General features: G+C 45.3%; 1 protein-coding gene across 1 annotated transcript in view; it reads left to right on the top strand.

The window, feature by feature from the left end:
* The window catches only part of stim1.S (stromal interaction molecule 1 S homeolog), a 42,113-nt gene that overhangs the window by 23,196 nt on the left and 2,906 nt on the right, over window positions 1-16,011 (top strand). The window contains 10 exon segments of the mRNA XM_041584672.1: window positions 1,149-1,260; window positions 4,113-4,228; window positions 4,987-5,164; window positions 8,678-8,855; window positions 10,903-11,070; window positions 11,160-11,260; window positions 12,066-12,301; window positions 13,243-13,340; window positions 13,342-13,371; window positions 15,689-15,735. Of these exon segments, the coding sequence (XP_041440606.1) occupies window positions 1,149-1,260; window positions 4,113-4,228; window positions 4,987-5,164; window positions 8,678-8,855; window positions 10,903-11,070; window positions 11,160-11,260; window positions 12,066-12,301; window positions 13,243-13,340; window positions 13,342-13,371; window positions 15,689-15,735 (1,264 nt within the window).

Raw genomic sequence — 16,011 nt, 5'->3', positions numbered from 1 at the left:
TATGTATATGTATGATATGTATTATATGTATATGTATGATATGTATTATATCTATATGTATGATATGTATATGTATATATGTATGATATGTATATGTATTATATGTATATGTATGATATGTATTATATGTATATGTATTATATGTATGATATGTATTATATCTATATGTATGATATGTATATGTATTTTATCTATATGTATTATATGTATGATATGTATATGTATTTTATCTATATGTATTATATGTATGATATGTATATGTATTATATCTATATGTAATTATATGTATGATATGTATATGTATTATATCTATATGTATTATATGTATGATATGTATATGTATTATATGTATGATATGTATATGTATTATATCTATATGTATGATATGTATATGTATTATATGTATATGTATGATATGTATTATATGTATATGTATTATATGTATGATATGTATATGTATGATATGTATATGTATTATATGTATATGTATGATATGTATTATATGTATATGTATTATATGTATGATATGTATATGTATGATATGTATATGTATGATATGTATATGTATGATATGTATATGTATGATATGTATATGGTATGATATGTATGAGTATGTATATGTATTTATATGTATGATATGTTATGTATTTATATGTATTATATTTATATGTATGATATGTGATTATATCTATATGTATGATATGTATATGTATTTTATGATGATATGTAGTTTATATGTATGATATGTATTTATGTATTTATCTATATGTATTATATGTATGATATGTATATGTATTATATTCTTATATGTATATATGTTATGATATGTATATTGTATTATATGGTATGATATGTATATGTATTTATCCATCTTTATAATGGTATGATATTGTATTTATGTATTTATATCTATATGTTATGATATGTATATGTATTATATTCTATATGTATGATATGTCATATGTATTATTATGTATATATGGTATTTATTATGTATGATATGTATATGTATGATATGTATATGTATTATATCTATATGTATTATATGTATGATATGTATATGTATTAGTAAGAGAAAATAATAACATATAGACTCTCTGATGGAGGTCTGATTACACACAGTAACATCTCCTCCCTGTCTCTCTCAGTCTATAACTGGACGGTGGATGAAGTTGCCCAGTGGTTGATCACATATGTGGAGCTGCCCCAGTATGAAGAGACATTCCGGAAGCTGCAGCTCAGTGGCAGAGACATGCCCAGGTAGGTTGGCAAGGCCACTGCTTCTAACAATTCCTCAACTCACTTTTTATCATCCATGATTTATATAGAGCTCCCATTATATAGGGGTGGTCACTCAACTTAGTTCCTGATCCCCTATTCCCTGAGGCACCTGTGGTACCCAAGGGACCCCCTCATCTGCATTATGTTGGCACCTACTTACTAATGGATGACTGGCAAGATGCCTCTAGGATGCCCTTAGTGTCCATAGCCACCCTAGCCTCTCTGTGGGTGCCCTGTATTCACCACCCTAGCCTCTCTGTGGGTGTCCTGTATTCACCACCCTAGCCTATCTGTGGGTGCCCTGTATTCACCACCCTAGCCTCATTGTGCGTGCCCTGCCTTCACCACCCTAGCTTCATTGTGGCTGCCCTGTATTCACCACCCTAGTCTTTCTTTGGTTGCCCTGTATTCACCACCCTAGACTCTCTGTGGGTGCCCTGTATTCACCACCCTAGACTCTCTGTGGGTGCCCTGTATTCACCACCCTAGCCTCTCTGTGGGTGTCCTGTATTCACCACCCTAGCCTATCTGTGGGTGCCCTGTATTCACCACCCTAGCCTCATTGTGGGTGCCCTGCCTTCACCACCCTAGCTTCATTGTGGCTGCCCTGTATTCACCATCCTAGTATTTCTGTGGGTGCCCTGTATTCACCACCCTAGCCTTGTTGTGGCTGCCCTGCATTCATCACCCTAGCCTCTCTGTGGGTGCCCTGTATTCACCATCCTAGTCTTTCTGTGGGGGCCCTGTATTCACCACCCTAGTCTTTCTTTGGGTGCCCTGTATTCACCACCCTAGACTCTGTGTGGGTGTCCTGTATTCACCACCCTAGCCTCTCTGTGGGTGCCCTGTATTCACCATCCTAGTCTTTCTATGGGTGCCTTGTATTCACTACCCTAGTCTTTCTTTGGGTACCCTGTATTCACCACCCTAGTCTTTCTTTGGTTGCCCTGTATTCACCACCCTAGACTCTCTGTGGGTGGCCTGTATTCACCACCCTAGTCTTTCTTTGGGTGCCTTGTATTCACCACCCTAGCCTCATTGTGGCTGCCCTGCATTCACCACCCTAGCCTCTCTGTGGGTGCCCTGTATTCACCATCCTAGTCTTTCTGTGGGTGCCCTGTATTCACCACCCTAGCCTCTCTGTGGGTGCCCTGTATTCACCATCCTAGTCTTTCTATGGGGGCCCTGTATTCACCACCCTAGTCTTTTTTGGGTACCCTGTATTCACCACCCTAGTCTTTCTTTGGGTGCCTTGTATTCACCACCCTAGCCTCATTGTGGCTGCCCTGCATTGTTGATAATTTTATTGCTATGACCTGGTTATATGGAAAGCAAAACATTGAGATAAGACTATTTCAAATGGAATGAGGTTTATTGAGTTTAACAAAACATTTTTAATAGTTTTGCCTTGGGAAAATGATCAAGTTACACCGAAGTGTCCCACAAGCATTTTGCCAAAGACACTGCACTTTTCACAAGCTTTTATACAATAAAATGGGAGTCACATACATACGTTATATAACTTGAACCCTCCCAAAATGGAAGAGGACTGAATGTTCTTATCTACAGATATTGCACTGAAAATAGTTTCCCGCTTACAACTGTCCCTCAGTCTTGTGGTTCTTTATCAGTTAAAATCAGACACAGGGAGGAATCAGTAAATGTAGAAAACACTTCTGCACAAGGGGCCTCATCTCGTATCTGCTGACACTCTGAATTCTGTCAGTTACTTACAAAGTGGCCTCTCATCACTGGGTGTCATTAATAAGAGAATTAATAAATGGGGGAACATCACCCCTCCCTTCCCTTTGGTTATTGCTGAGTCAGAATGAGAGGGGCATTTGTTATTAGACTTTATTATTCTTACACTCTGACACATAACCATTTGTCCCTCATTGGAATAGGCTGTTCTCATATAAATGTGCTCATATAAAAATATATTATCAGCATTCACCACCCTAGTCTTTCTGTGGGTGCCCTGTATTCACCACCCTAGCCTCTCTGTGGGTGCCCTGTATTCACCACCCTAGTCTTTCTGTGGGTGCCCTGTATTCACCACCCTAGTCTTTCTGTGGGTGCCCTGTATTCACCAGCCTAGTCTTTCTTTGGGTGCCCTGTATTCACCACCCTAGCCTCTCTGTGGGTGCCCTGTATTCACCACCCTAGCCTCTCTGTGGGTGCCCTGTATTCACCATCCTAGTCTTTCTTTGGATGCCCTGTATTCACCACCCTAGCCTCTCTGTGGGTGCCCTGTATCAGCCCCTGTAGCCTCACTGTGGGTGCTGTGTATTCAGTGAAGCAGTCGAGGATATTCTTTCATTAAGTGACGTTTGTGCCGTGTTTATTCTTCGGGAGAATTAATGGGATCCTTTGTTTTCCTAGGCGGGGGGGGGGTTGCTCAGTAACGTGAGATTGTTGTCCTGCACTTAATGGCCACTACATGAGCCTGTTGGCCACGTCTCAGGGCTTTATTGCTTGTGTCTCTAATCAGATTACAGTTTAATGAGCATGAAGCCCTGGAATTAAATCAGCAAGTACATAAGAGCTGCACCTCTTCTCCCAACCCCACTCCCTCCTCACTTACCTGCACTGCCCAACGCTACAGCCAACTAGTCACAGCCTGCGACTCGCAATGATTGGTCAGGGGCTTTATTTGCCCCCAGCATTTAATGAGAAACTTAAGGCAGTGGCACCCAGGGACCATATGAATAATATAATATAATATATCAGTCCATAGACAGAAGTTGTCTGGTATTTTGTATAAACCAATGGGAACGTTTGCTCCGGTCAGTAATATTGTGCCTCAGTTACACCCTCTCTGTGCCACACAGGTTGGCAATCACCAACGCCACCATGACGGGCTCCCTCCTGAAAATGGCCGACCGCAGTCAGAGGCAGAAGCTTCAGCTCAAGGCGTTGGACACGGTGCTGTTTGGGCCTCCTCTGTGTAAGTTACTGGTAAATGATTTCATTGGTTCTGGTAACTGGTGCACAGACTCAGCCCAATCGCTTTGTATAAACACTGCTCATTAATTAATATAATTAAGTCTTTATTAGTGTCCCAGTGCCTCAATAGTCCTGGCAGCACAAACAGGCAGTTGCACTAAATTGTCACCCACTGGTGCCCACGACTGCCTGACATTGATCCTGCAGTAAATCTATGCTCAGAACAAGCTGCTACTAATAACCGGCAGTTATTGCATGTGAGTTACTATAGTACAGCACACGTATGTAATATACAGGCGCCTCATCTCTGTGTCTTGTGTGAGTTAAACTTCACGTACAGGTGCCATCAGTGGCCTCTATAACATTGACCTGCACTGCTGTCACCACCGCACGTTATTTGTACTCTGGAGTCACATGGTAGGACAGCAGTGCAGACTTACTGGCCTGTGTATATAGTGAGTCTGTACGGCTGTCGGCAAATAATCATTTATATTATACTTGAATGTGAATGGGCGAGTGTTTCTCAAGCTGCCAGTGTCTCTATCACCAGCCTGTGAATCTGCACTTTGTTCTACACCAGAAATGTATTACACTTCTCCCCCCCATATAATCCCCTGGTCAGTACCATCCCTGCGCCCCCATCTCGTCCCCAGGATAGTGTCCCCCCACCCCTGCACCCCCCCCCATGTGATGCCCAGGCCTGTGGATAGAGCCCCCCAGGCTGCCCAGAAACACTAGTGATTTGTGTCTTTCCCACAGTGACTCGTCACAATCATCTCAAGGACTTCATGTTGGTCGTGTCGATCATTATGGGGGTGGGGGGGTGCTGGTTTGCCTACATTCAGAACCGCTACTCCAAGGAGCACATGAAGAAGATGATGAAGGACCTGGAGGGTTTGCACCGCGCTGAGCTGAGTCTCCATGACTTGCAGGAGAGGTGGGTGCACTGCTGTTTCACACTGTCGCCTCTTTGTACCTCCTGTACTAGCCCTTTATCTCTGGCTCTGAGCCGCTCCTGGACTTGGTTCTGTGCAGCCGCCAGTTCTGATTGGTTTATAACATTGGCAGCCATTGTGCTGAGCTGAGGGGCTTTTACTCCCTGTGGAGAGAGTCTGGGGGTCCTGGGTCTGTAACCGCTTAGTACTTGGCTCCCCCCTGTGTGTCTGCACCCCCTGTTCTGCCCACATGGAAACATTAAATTGTAGCCTTGACTTCATGTGGTTTCCCATTAATAACGGCTTTCAGCAAACTCGCTGCCTCCTCAATCATTGGCTGGATCAGTCCCACGTAAACCTCATTTATTAACTCACACATTCCTTTTCCATTCAATAAATATTCCCTTAGGCAAATACAGCTCCGTGCGGGGGAGTGGGGGTCCGGCTTTTATTGCCCTGAGATACCGACCCGGCCACATACAGGACTTACGGACACTCTCCATCCCCCACACACAAGACAGATACCCCCCCCGGTCAGTCTGAGATACAGACCCCCAGTCAGTTGATAGTAGATGGGGGGGGGCAGTGTCTGTATTTTCAGGGGGGGCTGAGCTACAGACCCAGACTAGACTGATAAGAAAGTGAAGAGGATCAACACAGATTTGGATTTGGTCGGGCCACACAGATTCGGGCAGATTATTCGCCAGGCGACAAATCTCCTCTTCTTCGGGCGACTAATCTCCCCAATCTGCCTCCCCTGCCCTCTGCCAGGTAACATGAAAATGGCCCGGGGGCAGACACTCGGAGCTCTTCGTTTTCAGAAGTTGCCTGAAATTTCCTCGTGAGCCAATGACGAGCAACTTCGGAAGCGTTCCGAGTGTGGCCCGCGGGCCATTTTCATGCCGACTAATCTCCCCGAATCTGCCCGTGTGGCCAGACCCTTACAAATTCTTGTAGATCAGTGAGATCAGAGAGATCAGTGAGACCAATTTGTGATTAATCGCCATTGTTTGCTCCCGGGCAGGTCACATCTGAATGAGCAAATTAACACTGACTCGTATAAATTCCTTCCTAATTGTTCTCCTCACTGTCATCTAATCTCAGCACAATTCCACATTCATTTGCCACTTTTGGAGTTTGAGTGCAACTGGCAATTATATTGGGAATATTAGACTTCCCTTCTTTATTTTCCCTGATTTCTGTGAAAGTGTCACTGGATCAACTGCCGATTCAGACTCCCATGTTTCCCCTAACTGGCGATTCTGTGTTCTGATATATTGGCAGTTGCTGTAATTGGTACAAAAGTGATTAGTAATGGAAAACCTTAATGAAAACCTCATTTAGGGTACAACCCCCTAAGTTTGCTCATAGAGATCCCATAAAACTATGACAGAATAGGTATCCCCTGTACTAAGCACAATTCAGCAGGAACAGTCCCCTAAGTTTGCTCATAGTCTGTACAGAGAGATCCCATAAAACTATGGCACATAGGTATTCCCTGTACTAAGCACAATTCAGCAGGAACAGTCCCTAAGTTTGCTCATAGTCTGTACAGAGAGATCCCATAAAACTATGGCAGCATAGGTATTCCCTGTACTAAGCACAATTCAGCAGGAACAGTCCCTAAGTTTGCTCATAGTCTGTACAGAGAGATCCCATAAAACTATGGCAGCATAGGTATTCCCTGTACTAAGCACAATTCAGCAGGAACAGTCCCTAAGTTTGCTCATAGTCTGTACAGAGAGATCCCATAAAACTATGGCAGCATAGGTATTCCCTGTACTAAGCACAATTCAGCAGGAACAGTCCCTAAGTTTGCTCATAGTCTGTACAGAGAGATCCCATAAAACTATGGCAGCACAGGTATTCCCTGTACTAAGCACAATTCAGCAGGAACAGTCCCTAAGTTTGCTCATAGTCTGTACAGAGAGATCCCATAAAACTATGGTACATAGGTATTCCCCTGTACTAAGCACAATTCAGCAGGAACAGTCCCTAAGTTTGCTCATAGTCTGTACAGAGAGATCCCATAAAACTATGGCAGCATAGGTATTCCCTGTACTAAGCACAATTCAGCAGGAACAGTCCCTAAGTTTGCTCATAGTCTGTACAGAGAGATCCCATAAAACTATGGCAGCATAGGTATTCCCTGTACTAAGCACAATTCAGCAGGAACAGTCCCCTAAGTTTGCCCATAGTCTGTACAGAGAGATCCCATAAAACTATGGCAGCATAGGTATTCCCTGTACTAAGCACAATTCAGCAGGAACAGTCCCTAAGTTTGCTCATAGTCTGTACAGAGAGATCCCATAAAACTATGGTACATAGGTATTCCCCTGTACTAAGCACAATTCAGCAGGAACAGTCCCTAAGTTTGCTCATAGTCTGTACAGAGAGATCCCATAAAACTATGGTACATAGGTATTCCCCTGTACTAAGCACAATTCAGCAGGAACAGTCCCTAAGTTTGCTCATAGTCTGTACAGAGAGATCCCATAAAACTATGGTACATAGGTATTCCCCTGTACTAAGCACAATTCAGCAGGAACAGTCCCTAAGTTTGCTCATAGTCTGTACAGAGAGATCCCATAAAACTATGGTACATAGGTATTCCCCTGTACTAAGCACAATTCAGCAGGAACAGTCCCTAAGTTTGCTCATAGTCTGTACAGAGAGATCCCATAAAACTATGGCAGAATAGGTATTCCCTGTACTAAGCACAATTCAGCAGGAACAGTCCCTAAGTTTGCTCATAGTCTGTACAGAGAGATCCCATAAAACTATGGTACATGGGTATTCCCTGTACTAAGCACAATTCAGCAGGAACAGTCCCTAAGTTTGCTCATAGTCTGTACAGAGAGACTATGGAACATAAGGCAGGGTCCTGTGTTTAGTCCCTGTGTGTGGGTTTTGTTCCACAGTCAGACTATTTGCCCACAGTGAAAAGACATGTTGGGGCAGAGCAGACCAGAATTTGTTGTAAAATTCCAAATTATATTTGTGTATAATAAGGAGATTATCAGTGTATATTCTTATAGGAAATGTGTTTGTGTCTGATCTGGAGGGACAGAAGCTCAAGGCTGGACAGACAGAGGGACTATATGTACAGCGCTAGTATGGGGGCCTTCCAGTGCTTAGGCTGCCATGTTTGATTTTATTTCCCATAGGCCTGTTGTATAAGCAGGAACATCAGCCAGCAATGTGTCCTATTGGCCTTTTATATTGTGGCAAGTACTGCCCTCTAGTGGACACTAGTAGACACTGCATGCTGCTCTCTTTGCTGTTAATTAAAAGGACATTTAATTAAGCTTTGGCCAAAGTCAAACGGTTCCAAAAGTAATGGATTCATGCAAAGGAATTCATTGGCTGCCCGTTTGCATTCAGTGATTTGATTGGTTATTTAGTTGCAGGATGGATAGTCCTCATCACTCGTGTGCCCTAATTCATTTGATTGTCGCACGCACATTAATATAAATATAAATATACTGTATATCAATACACGTTTGTGCTCACAGGCTGCAGAAGGCCCAAGAGGAGCATCACACGGTGGAGGTGGAGAAAGTTCACCTGGAGAAGAAGCTGCAGAATGAGATCAGTCTGGCGAAACAGGAGGCTCATAGGCTGCGAGAGCTCAGGGAGGGGACGGAGAATGAGCTGAGTCGCCAGAAATACGCCGAGCAGGAGCTGGAGCAGGTGAGGGAAACTTGCCTTGTGCTGACACTCTAATGGGACGTTCAGGCCTCTCCATTATTCCTGACAGTGTAACAGGGGGTGATACTACGTCTCCCCAAAACCCCACAGCCAACCTGTGTAACTGGAGCAGCTCCTCCCCTATGATAATCGTTTTATTCTTCCATCCTCCCTCCATTACATCATCCCACAATTTATTGGACTCGCTACAAAAACCTCTTTGCGCTTGGTCCCTTGACTCGTGCATTGTGGGTACTTTACCAGGAATGAGCTCTTAAAGGGGTGGTTCACCTTTAAGTTAACTTTTAGTATGTTAAAATAAAAACTTTTTAATTGGTCTTCATTATTTGTTTTTTTTTTTTATAGTTTTTTAATTATTTGACCCCATCTAAAAAAACAAATACTCTGTAAGGCTACAAATGTATTGTTATTTTTATTCCTCCTCTTTCTATTCAGGCCTCTCCTATTCATATTCCAGTCTCTTATTCACATCAGTGCATGGTTGCTAGGTGAATTTGGACCATAGCAACCAGATGGCTGAAATGACAAACTGGAGAGCTGCTGAATAAAAAGCTAAATAAGTCAAAAACCACAAATAATAAAAAATGAAAACCAATAACAAATTGTCTCAGAATATCCCTCTCTACATCATACTAACAGTTAATTTAAAGGTGAACAACCCGTTTATTTGCCTGTGTAGTGACCTACTTCTCCTTTACTGGGTAATTGAATCCAAACACTCACACTCTTCCCGGGTACAAAGTTCTAATTGTCTGTAATTCAGAAGCGGCTCCTACTCCTGCCCCACCCTTTGTCTGGTAATGGGGAGTAGAGAAATTCAGGGGAGACTCTGGAGAGGTACATTGTAGCTGGAAATAGAGGGAATCAAAGCTCTGTACCTGGGTAAGTACTGGGGGAGATTCACTTACCCAGGGGGAGGTTCCTGTCTGACCATGGGAAAGAGAACAGCCCAGGAGCAGGAAGTACAGAGAATCAGAGCTCTGTACCTGGGTAAGTACTGGGGGAGATTGGATTCACTTACCCAGGGGGAGGTTCCTGTCTGACCATGGGAAAGAGAGCAGCCCAGGAGCAGGAAGTACAGAGAATGAGAGCTCTGTACCTGGGTAAGTACTGGGGGAGATTGGATTCACTTACCCAGGGGGAGGTTCCTGTCTGACCATGGGAAAGAGAACAGCCCAGGAGCAGGAAGTACAGAGAATCAGAGCTCTGTACCTGGGTAAGTACTGGGGGAGATTGGATTCACTTACCCAGGGGGAGGTTCCCGTCTGACCATGGGAAAGAGAGCAGCCCAGGAGCAGGAAGTACAGAGAATCAGAGCTCTGTACCTGGGTAAGTACTGGGGGAGATTGGATTCACTTACCCAGGGGGAGGTTCCTGTCTGACCATGGGAAAGAGAGCAGCCCAGGAGCAGGAAGTACAGAGAATCAGAGCTCTGTACCTGGGTAAGTACTGGGGGAGATTCACTTACCCAGGGGGAGGTTCCTGTCTGACCATGGGAAAGAGAACAGCCCAGGAGCAGGAAGTACAGAGAATCAGAGCTCTGTACCTGGGTAAGTACTGGGGAGATTCACTTACCCAGGGGGAGGTTCCTGTCTGACCATGGGAAAGAGAACAGCCCAGGAGCAGGAAGTACAGAGAATCAGAGCTCTGTACCTGGGTAAGTACTGGAGGAGATTGGATTCACTTACCCAGGGGGAGGTTCCTGTCTGACCATGGGAAAGAGAACAGCCCAGGAGCAGGAAGTACAGAGAATCAGAGCTCTGTACCTGGGTAAGTACTGGGGGAGATTGGATTCACTTACCCAGGGGGAGGTTCCTGTCTGACCATAGGAAAGAGAGCAAAGCAGACTGGATTCATGTATCCCAAAACTGCAGCTGCAGGAGTTGTCAATAAAGGGGCGGGACCAATTTGCAGCAAGTATTGCGCCACGTGAATATTTATACGCAGGTTATTGTGCAAGAGAATTGCGCGTCCCATTGGTGAGTGTGTGGCCAATAATAATAAGTCTCGTGCCCCCCGTGTGTTACAGGTGAGAATGGCCCTAAAGAATGCCGAGAAGGAGCTGGAGTCTCACAGTAACTGGTCGGCCCCGGAGGCCCTGCAGAAATGGCTCCAGTTGACCCACGAGGTGGAGGTTCAGTATTACAATATCAAGAAGCAGAATGCAGAGAAGCTGCTGACGTTGGCCAAGGAAGGGGTGAGGGGCTCCCCATTTCTTTCACCTTTCAGACTCTCCTAATGTTGTTGCTTCGTGTCCCCTGATATTGTTCCCTTCTTTCTTTTTAGGCAGAAAAAATCAAAAAGAAGAGAAATACGTTATTTGGGACATTTCACGTGGCTCATAGCTCCTCCCTCGATGATGTGGATCATAAAATCCTCACGGCAAAGTGAGTCTCACACACAACTGAGACGTTTAATTTATATATATATATATAGCAGCCACTTATTCTACAGGGCTGTACAGAGAGCCCATATCATCCCCTGCCCCAGTGGGCTTACAATCTAACTGCCCTTTCACATATCCCTCTGTCCCTGCCCCAGTGAGTTTGCAATCTAAGGTCCCTATCACATTCCCATCGGTCCCTGCCCCAATGAGCTTACAATCTAAGGTCCCTATCAAATTCCCATCAGTGCCTGCCCCAGTGAGCTTACAATCTAAGGTCCCTATCACATTCCCATCAGTCCCTGCCCCAGTGAGCTTACAATCTAAGGTCCCTATCAAATTCCCATCAGTGCCTGCCCCAGTGGAGCTTACAATCTAATGTCACTATCACATTCCCATCAGTCCCTGCCCCAGTGAGCTTACAATCTAAGGTCTCTATCACATTCCTATCAGTCCCTGCCCCAGTGAGTTTACAATCCAAGGTCCCTATCACACTCACATCAGTCCCTGCCCCAGTAAGCTTACAATCTAAGGTCCCTATCACATTCCCATCAGTCCCTGCCCCAGTGAGCTTACAATCTAAGGTCCCTATCACATTCCCATCAGTCCCTGCCCCAGTGGAGCTTACAATCTAAGGTCCCTATCAAATTCCCATCAGTCTCTGCCCCAGTGATCTTACAATCTAAGGCCCCCATGACATTCATACACATGGGGCAGTTTTATTAAAGGAGTAGCCCACACAGAGAACACCCAGTTTGCAGATAGTGACTTAGTCAGACCCACTCAGCTGTCTCTCTCACTCTCTATAGACAGGCACTCGGTGAAGTGACCGCCGCTCTCCGTGAGCGTTTGCATCGCTGGCAGCAAATCGAGACCCTCTGTGGCTTCCAGATTGTCAATAACCCCGGGCTCCATGCACTAATGACTGCTCTGAATATAGACCCCAGCCTTATGGGGGTGTCTCGCCCTGCACCCACACATTTCATTATGTCGGATGACCTTGATGATTTGGATGAAGATATTATATCCCCCATCTCTAAGCAATGTAAGTGCCCAGGTCCTGCCTCTTACCCTGTGGGTGTCTGTGCCTGGAGTAATAATGTTTCCTCTGATATACACGTCTTTATTCCAACATATGTCTGTGTGAGTGTCAGTGTGAGTGTCAGTGTGAGTGTCTGTGTGAGTGTCTGTGTGAGTGTCTGTGTGAGTCTGTGTGAGTCTGTGTGAGTCTGTGTGAGTGTCTGTGTGAGTGTCTGTGTGAGTCTGTGTGAGTGTCTGTGTGAGTGTCTGTGTGAGTGTGTGTGAGTGTGTGTGAGTCTGTGTGAGTGTCTGTGTGAGTGTCTGTGTGAGTGTCTGTGTGAGTGTCTGTGTGAGTGTCTGTGTGAGTGTCTGTGTGAGTGTCAGTGTGAGTGTCTGTGTGAGTGTCTGTGTGAGTGTCTGTGTGAGTGTCTGTGAGTCTGTGTGAGTGTCTGTGTGAGTGTCTGTGTGAGTGTGTGTGAGTCTGTGTGAGTGTCTGTGTGAGTGTCTGTGTGAGTGTCTGTGTGAGTGTCTGTGTGAGTGTCAGTGTGAGTGTCAGTGTGAGTGTCTGTGTGAGTGTCTGTGTGAGTGTCTGTGTGAGTGTCTGTGAGTCTGTGTGAGTGTCTGTGTGAGTGTCTGTGTGAGTGTGTGTGAGTGTCTGTGTGAGTGTCTGTGTGAGTGTGTGTGAGTCTGTGTGAGTGTCTGTGTGAGTGTGAGTGTCAGTGTGAGTGTCTGTGTGAGTGTCTGTGTGAGTGTCTGTGTGAGTGTCTGTGTGAGTGTCTGTGTGAGTGCCGGTGTGAGTGCCGGTGTGAGTGAGTGAGTGAGCGAGTGAGTGCACAGAATTGTGTATGAGTGGGCCCTTCTGTGACCCCCGTGCTGCATGTCTCTCCTCTCAGCATGACTGGATTATTCCGGGATTTATTCCTGACATTTCCGACTCCATTTAACTCCGTCTCTTTCTCCCAGCAGCCCCCAACCTGAGCCTTCGTCAGCGGCACGTGGACCCCCAGCTTTCACTCGGACCCCAGAGGTTGGTAGAAGAATATCTGGTGAGCCAGAGGGAGGCCCCCCCCACAGCTCCATTACCGTCCCAGCAAGGTGTCTCTCCACCGAATGTGCAGTCTCTCTACTGGACAGTCTTTCAGCTCTGAGCCGCACCCCCTCCACCTCCCCCCCTCCACTTGCCCCCCATTTCCCACTACCCCTCTGCCCCCTCCGGGGCCTCTCTCTCATCCCGTCTCATCACTCTATCACTTACTATGTACAGACGGACCCCCATCCTGATCTGACCCCTCCTGATGTCTCTTCTGGGATCTCATGTCGCTCTCCCAGTGTCGGGTATATGAGCATGCGTGTGTGCCGCTCCCTTGCTGCATTATCCATGCGCATCTTTCTGCTCAGCTTGCGCCTGCATCATTAACCCTCTACTCTCCTAATCCCTCCACTCATGTCCCTAAAGGGATCCAGATGCACTGGCTACTGTAGGGAGGTGCAGTCTAATGCATTCTCTCCTCGTCTAGCACACGCACCTCACACTCATGTTTTGGGGGTTAAACACTCTCACCTAATTTGTTGGCTTTTGGCAACTTTCACTTATATAAATATATTTTGCTCCACCTAAAGGGTGAGATGTGCAATGCACAAATATTACTGCAATCTGTCATTGTGCAATTTGCAACAGAACAGAATCATACCTCCCAACTGTCCCTTTTTCGGAGGGACAGTCCCTCTTTTGACAGCTCAACCCGCAGTCCCTCATTTGTACTGGAAAGTCCCTCTTTTCTCTGCACTGAACAGCCAGAAAAAGAAACAAAGTTTCTCACTTAATTGGCTTTTAGCAGAGAGCCCAGAACAGCTAACAGGTGCAAATAAGATACTTTGTAACAATTTTGAGACACAAACACACAGTTTAGATAAGGAGAAATATTTTCAAACTTTCATAACCTAAACAAACATGTTAATTAGGGGGTGTGGCCACAGAAAGGGGTGTGGTCAAAAATTGCTGTGCTACGTGCGGAAAAAAAAATTTTTGTCCCTCTTTTTACTTCCAAAATGTTGGGAGGTATGCAGAATAATAGCTGCAAATCTCTACAAAGCTAGAATCTCAGCCATAAAGCAGGACAGGACTGTTGCTTACAATGGGGATCAGATAGGATTTGTGCAGCCACTGGGACAGAATGTTCTGTTATACAGATAGCTAGAATCTCAGCTGCCATAAAGCAGGACAGGACTGCTGCTTACAATGGGGATCAGATAGGATCTGTGCAGCCACTGGGACAGAATGTTCTGTTATACAGATAGCTAGAATCTCAGCTGCCATAAAGCAGGACAGGACTGCTGCTTACAATGGGGATCAGATAGGATCTGTGCAGCCACTGGGACAGAATGTTCTGTTATACAGATAGCTAGAATCTCAGCTGCCATAAAGCAGGACAGGACTGCTGCTTACAATGGGGATCAGATAGGACTATACTGTTTATTACAATTGCACTATATTAACACATTTGCAGTGTATATACAGAAGTGTTGTTATTAATGTGTATTATCTTTGCTGAGATCATAACAAGTCGGATGCTGTGCTGCCTGCGCTGTATATTCAGTTTATCAATAGGGATTTGCTGTAGGTTGAGGTCTGTTTCGGGGTGAAGGTGAGTACAGCAGGGATGTATCCCCAATATTGTGCAGCCAATATGTGACTTGTATAGTACAGTGATTACTATATTTGGCTTGGCTAACATCTGGACTGATACTCTGACTTGTCATGGACTGACCTTTCCTCCCCTCTGTTACACCCATGAAGGCATTTTTGGGCAACAGGAATATCCGATATCAGCAGGGCCCTAGAGAAGTCTGTTGGGTATAAATATGTTCAGGATGGGTGTTTCAGCTTCCCCCCTCCAGTTATAGAATTATTGGTTCAGTCCATCGGTTGGTGCATCAGATTGGGCAGAGGTGGAGCATTTAGTGACCAAGAGGCCACGGCAGATCCTACAAGTGTCAGCTGTTGAGTCATTTGGATCTGATAGGCCGGCGGTGCATTATACAGTATATATATATATATATATTATCAGAGAATATTGAGACATGGGGAGGCTTAGGGGTGTCTGTTTCCTGAATTACAACTTCCCATAGAGTCATTATCCCAATACAGATGTGGGGGTCCCATTCATTCTGTACTTTGTGTGTAATTCGATTTCTCCATGTTCTGAGCAGTGCGTCTGTCTGTCCCTCTGTCATTGGCTTCATTCTGGCACCTCCATGTTTCTCCTGTGACTTTTGACAAGAGACAATTGTCTGTAGATGAAGCCGCTAGTCCATTGGGCTCCCTGGGCTGTCGGGCCACATATTTCAGCTTCAGGAATCCCATCCCCCCACACGTTCCACTTTACTGGGAATATTTTCTTCTTTCCCCCAGGCTGCCGAGGAGTCAGACAAGAAGTTGTCCAAGATGGAAGTCCTAATGTAAGCGCTGCGCCCCCCAGGGCTCCTTTCTACTGCCCCCCCCCCATGCATTGTCATTTCCAGAGCTCATCACTTCTTCCCCTATCCCCCACCCACATGTCTTCCTCTGGGGTCTTCTTGTTCCCTTTCCAACCAGCAGTTTGTTTCCTTTAGTCTGACTCCTCTGTCCTTCTCTTCCCGTCATCCCAAGAGACTTTCCCTGACTCATTCCAGCTGCCAATGGACTTATGTAGCCCTGTGACCTTGCCCTGCCCTTTGGGACCTGCATATCCCACA

This window comes from Xenopus laevis, chromosome 2S (assembly GCF_017654675.1).
Source record: "Xenopus laevis strain J_2021 chromosome 2S, Xenopus_laevis_v10.1, whole genome shotgun sequence".
NCBI classification, from domain to species: Eukaryota; Metazoa; Chordata; class Amphibia; order Anura; family Pipidae; genus Xenopus; species Xenopus laevis.
Note: the sequence above shows the minus strand (reverse complement) of the source record. Positions and strands in the feature narration are given on the sequence as shown.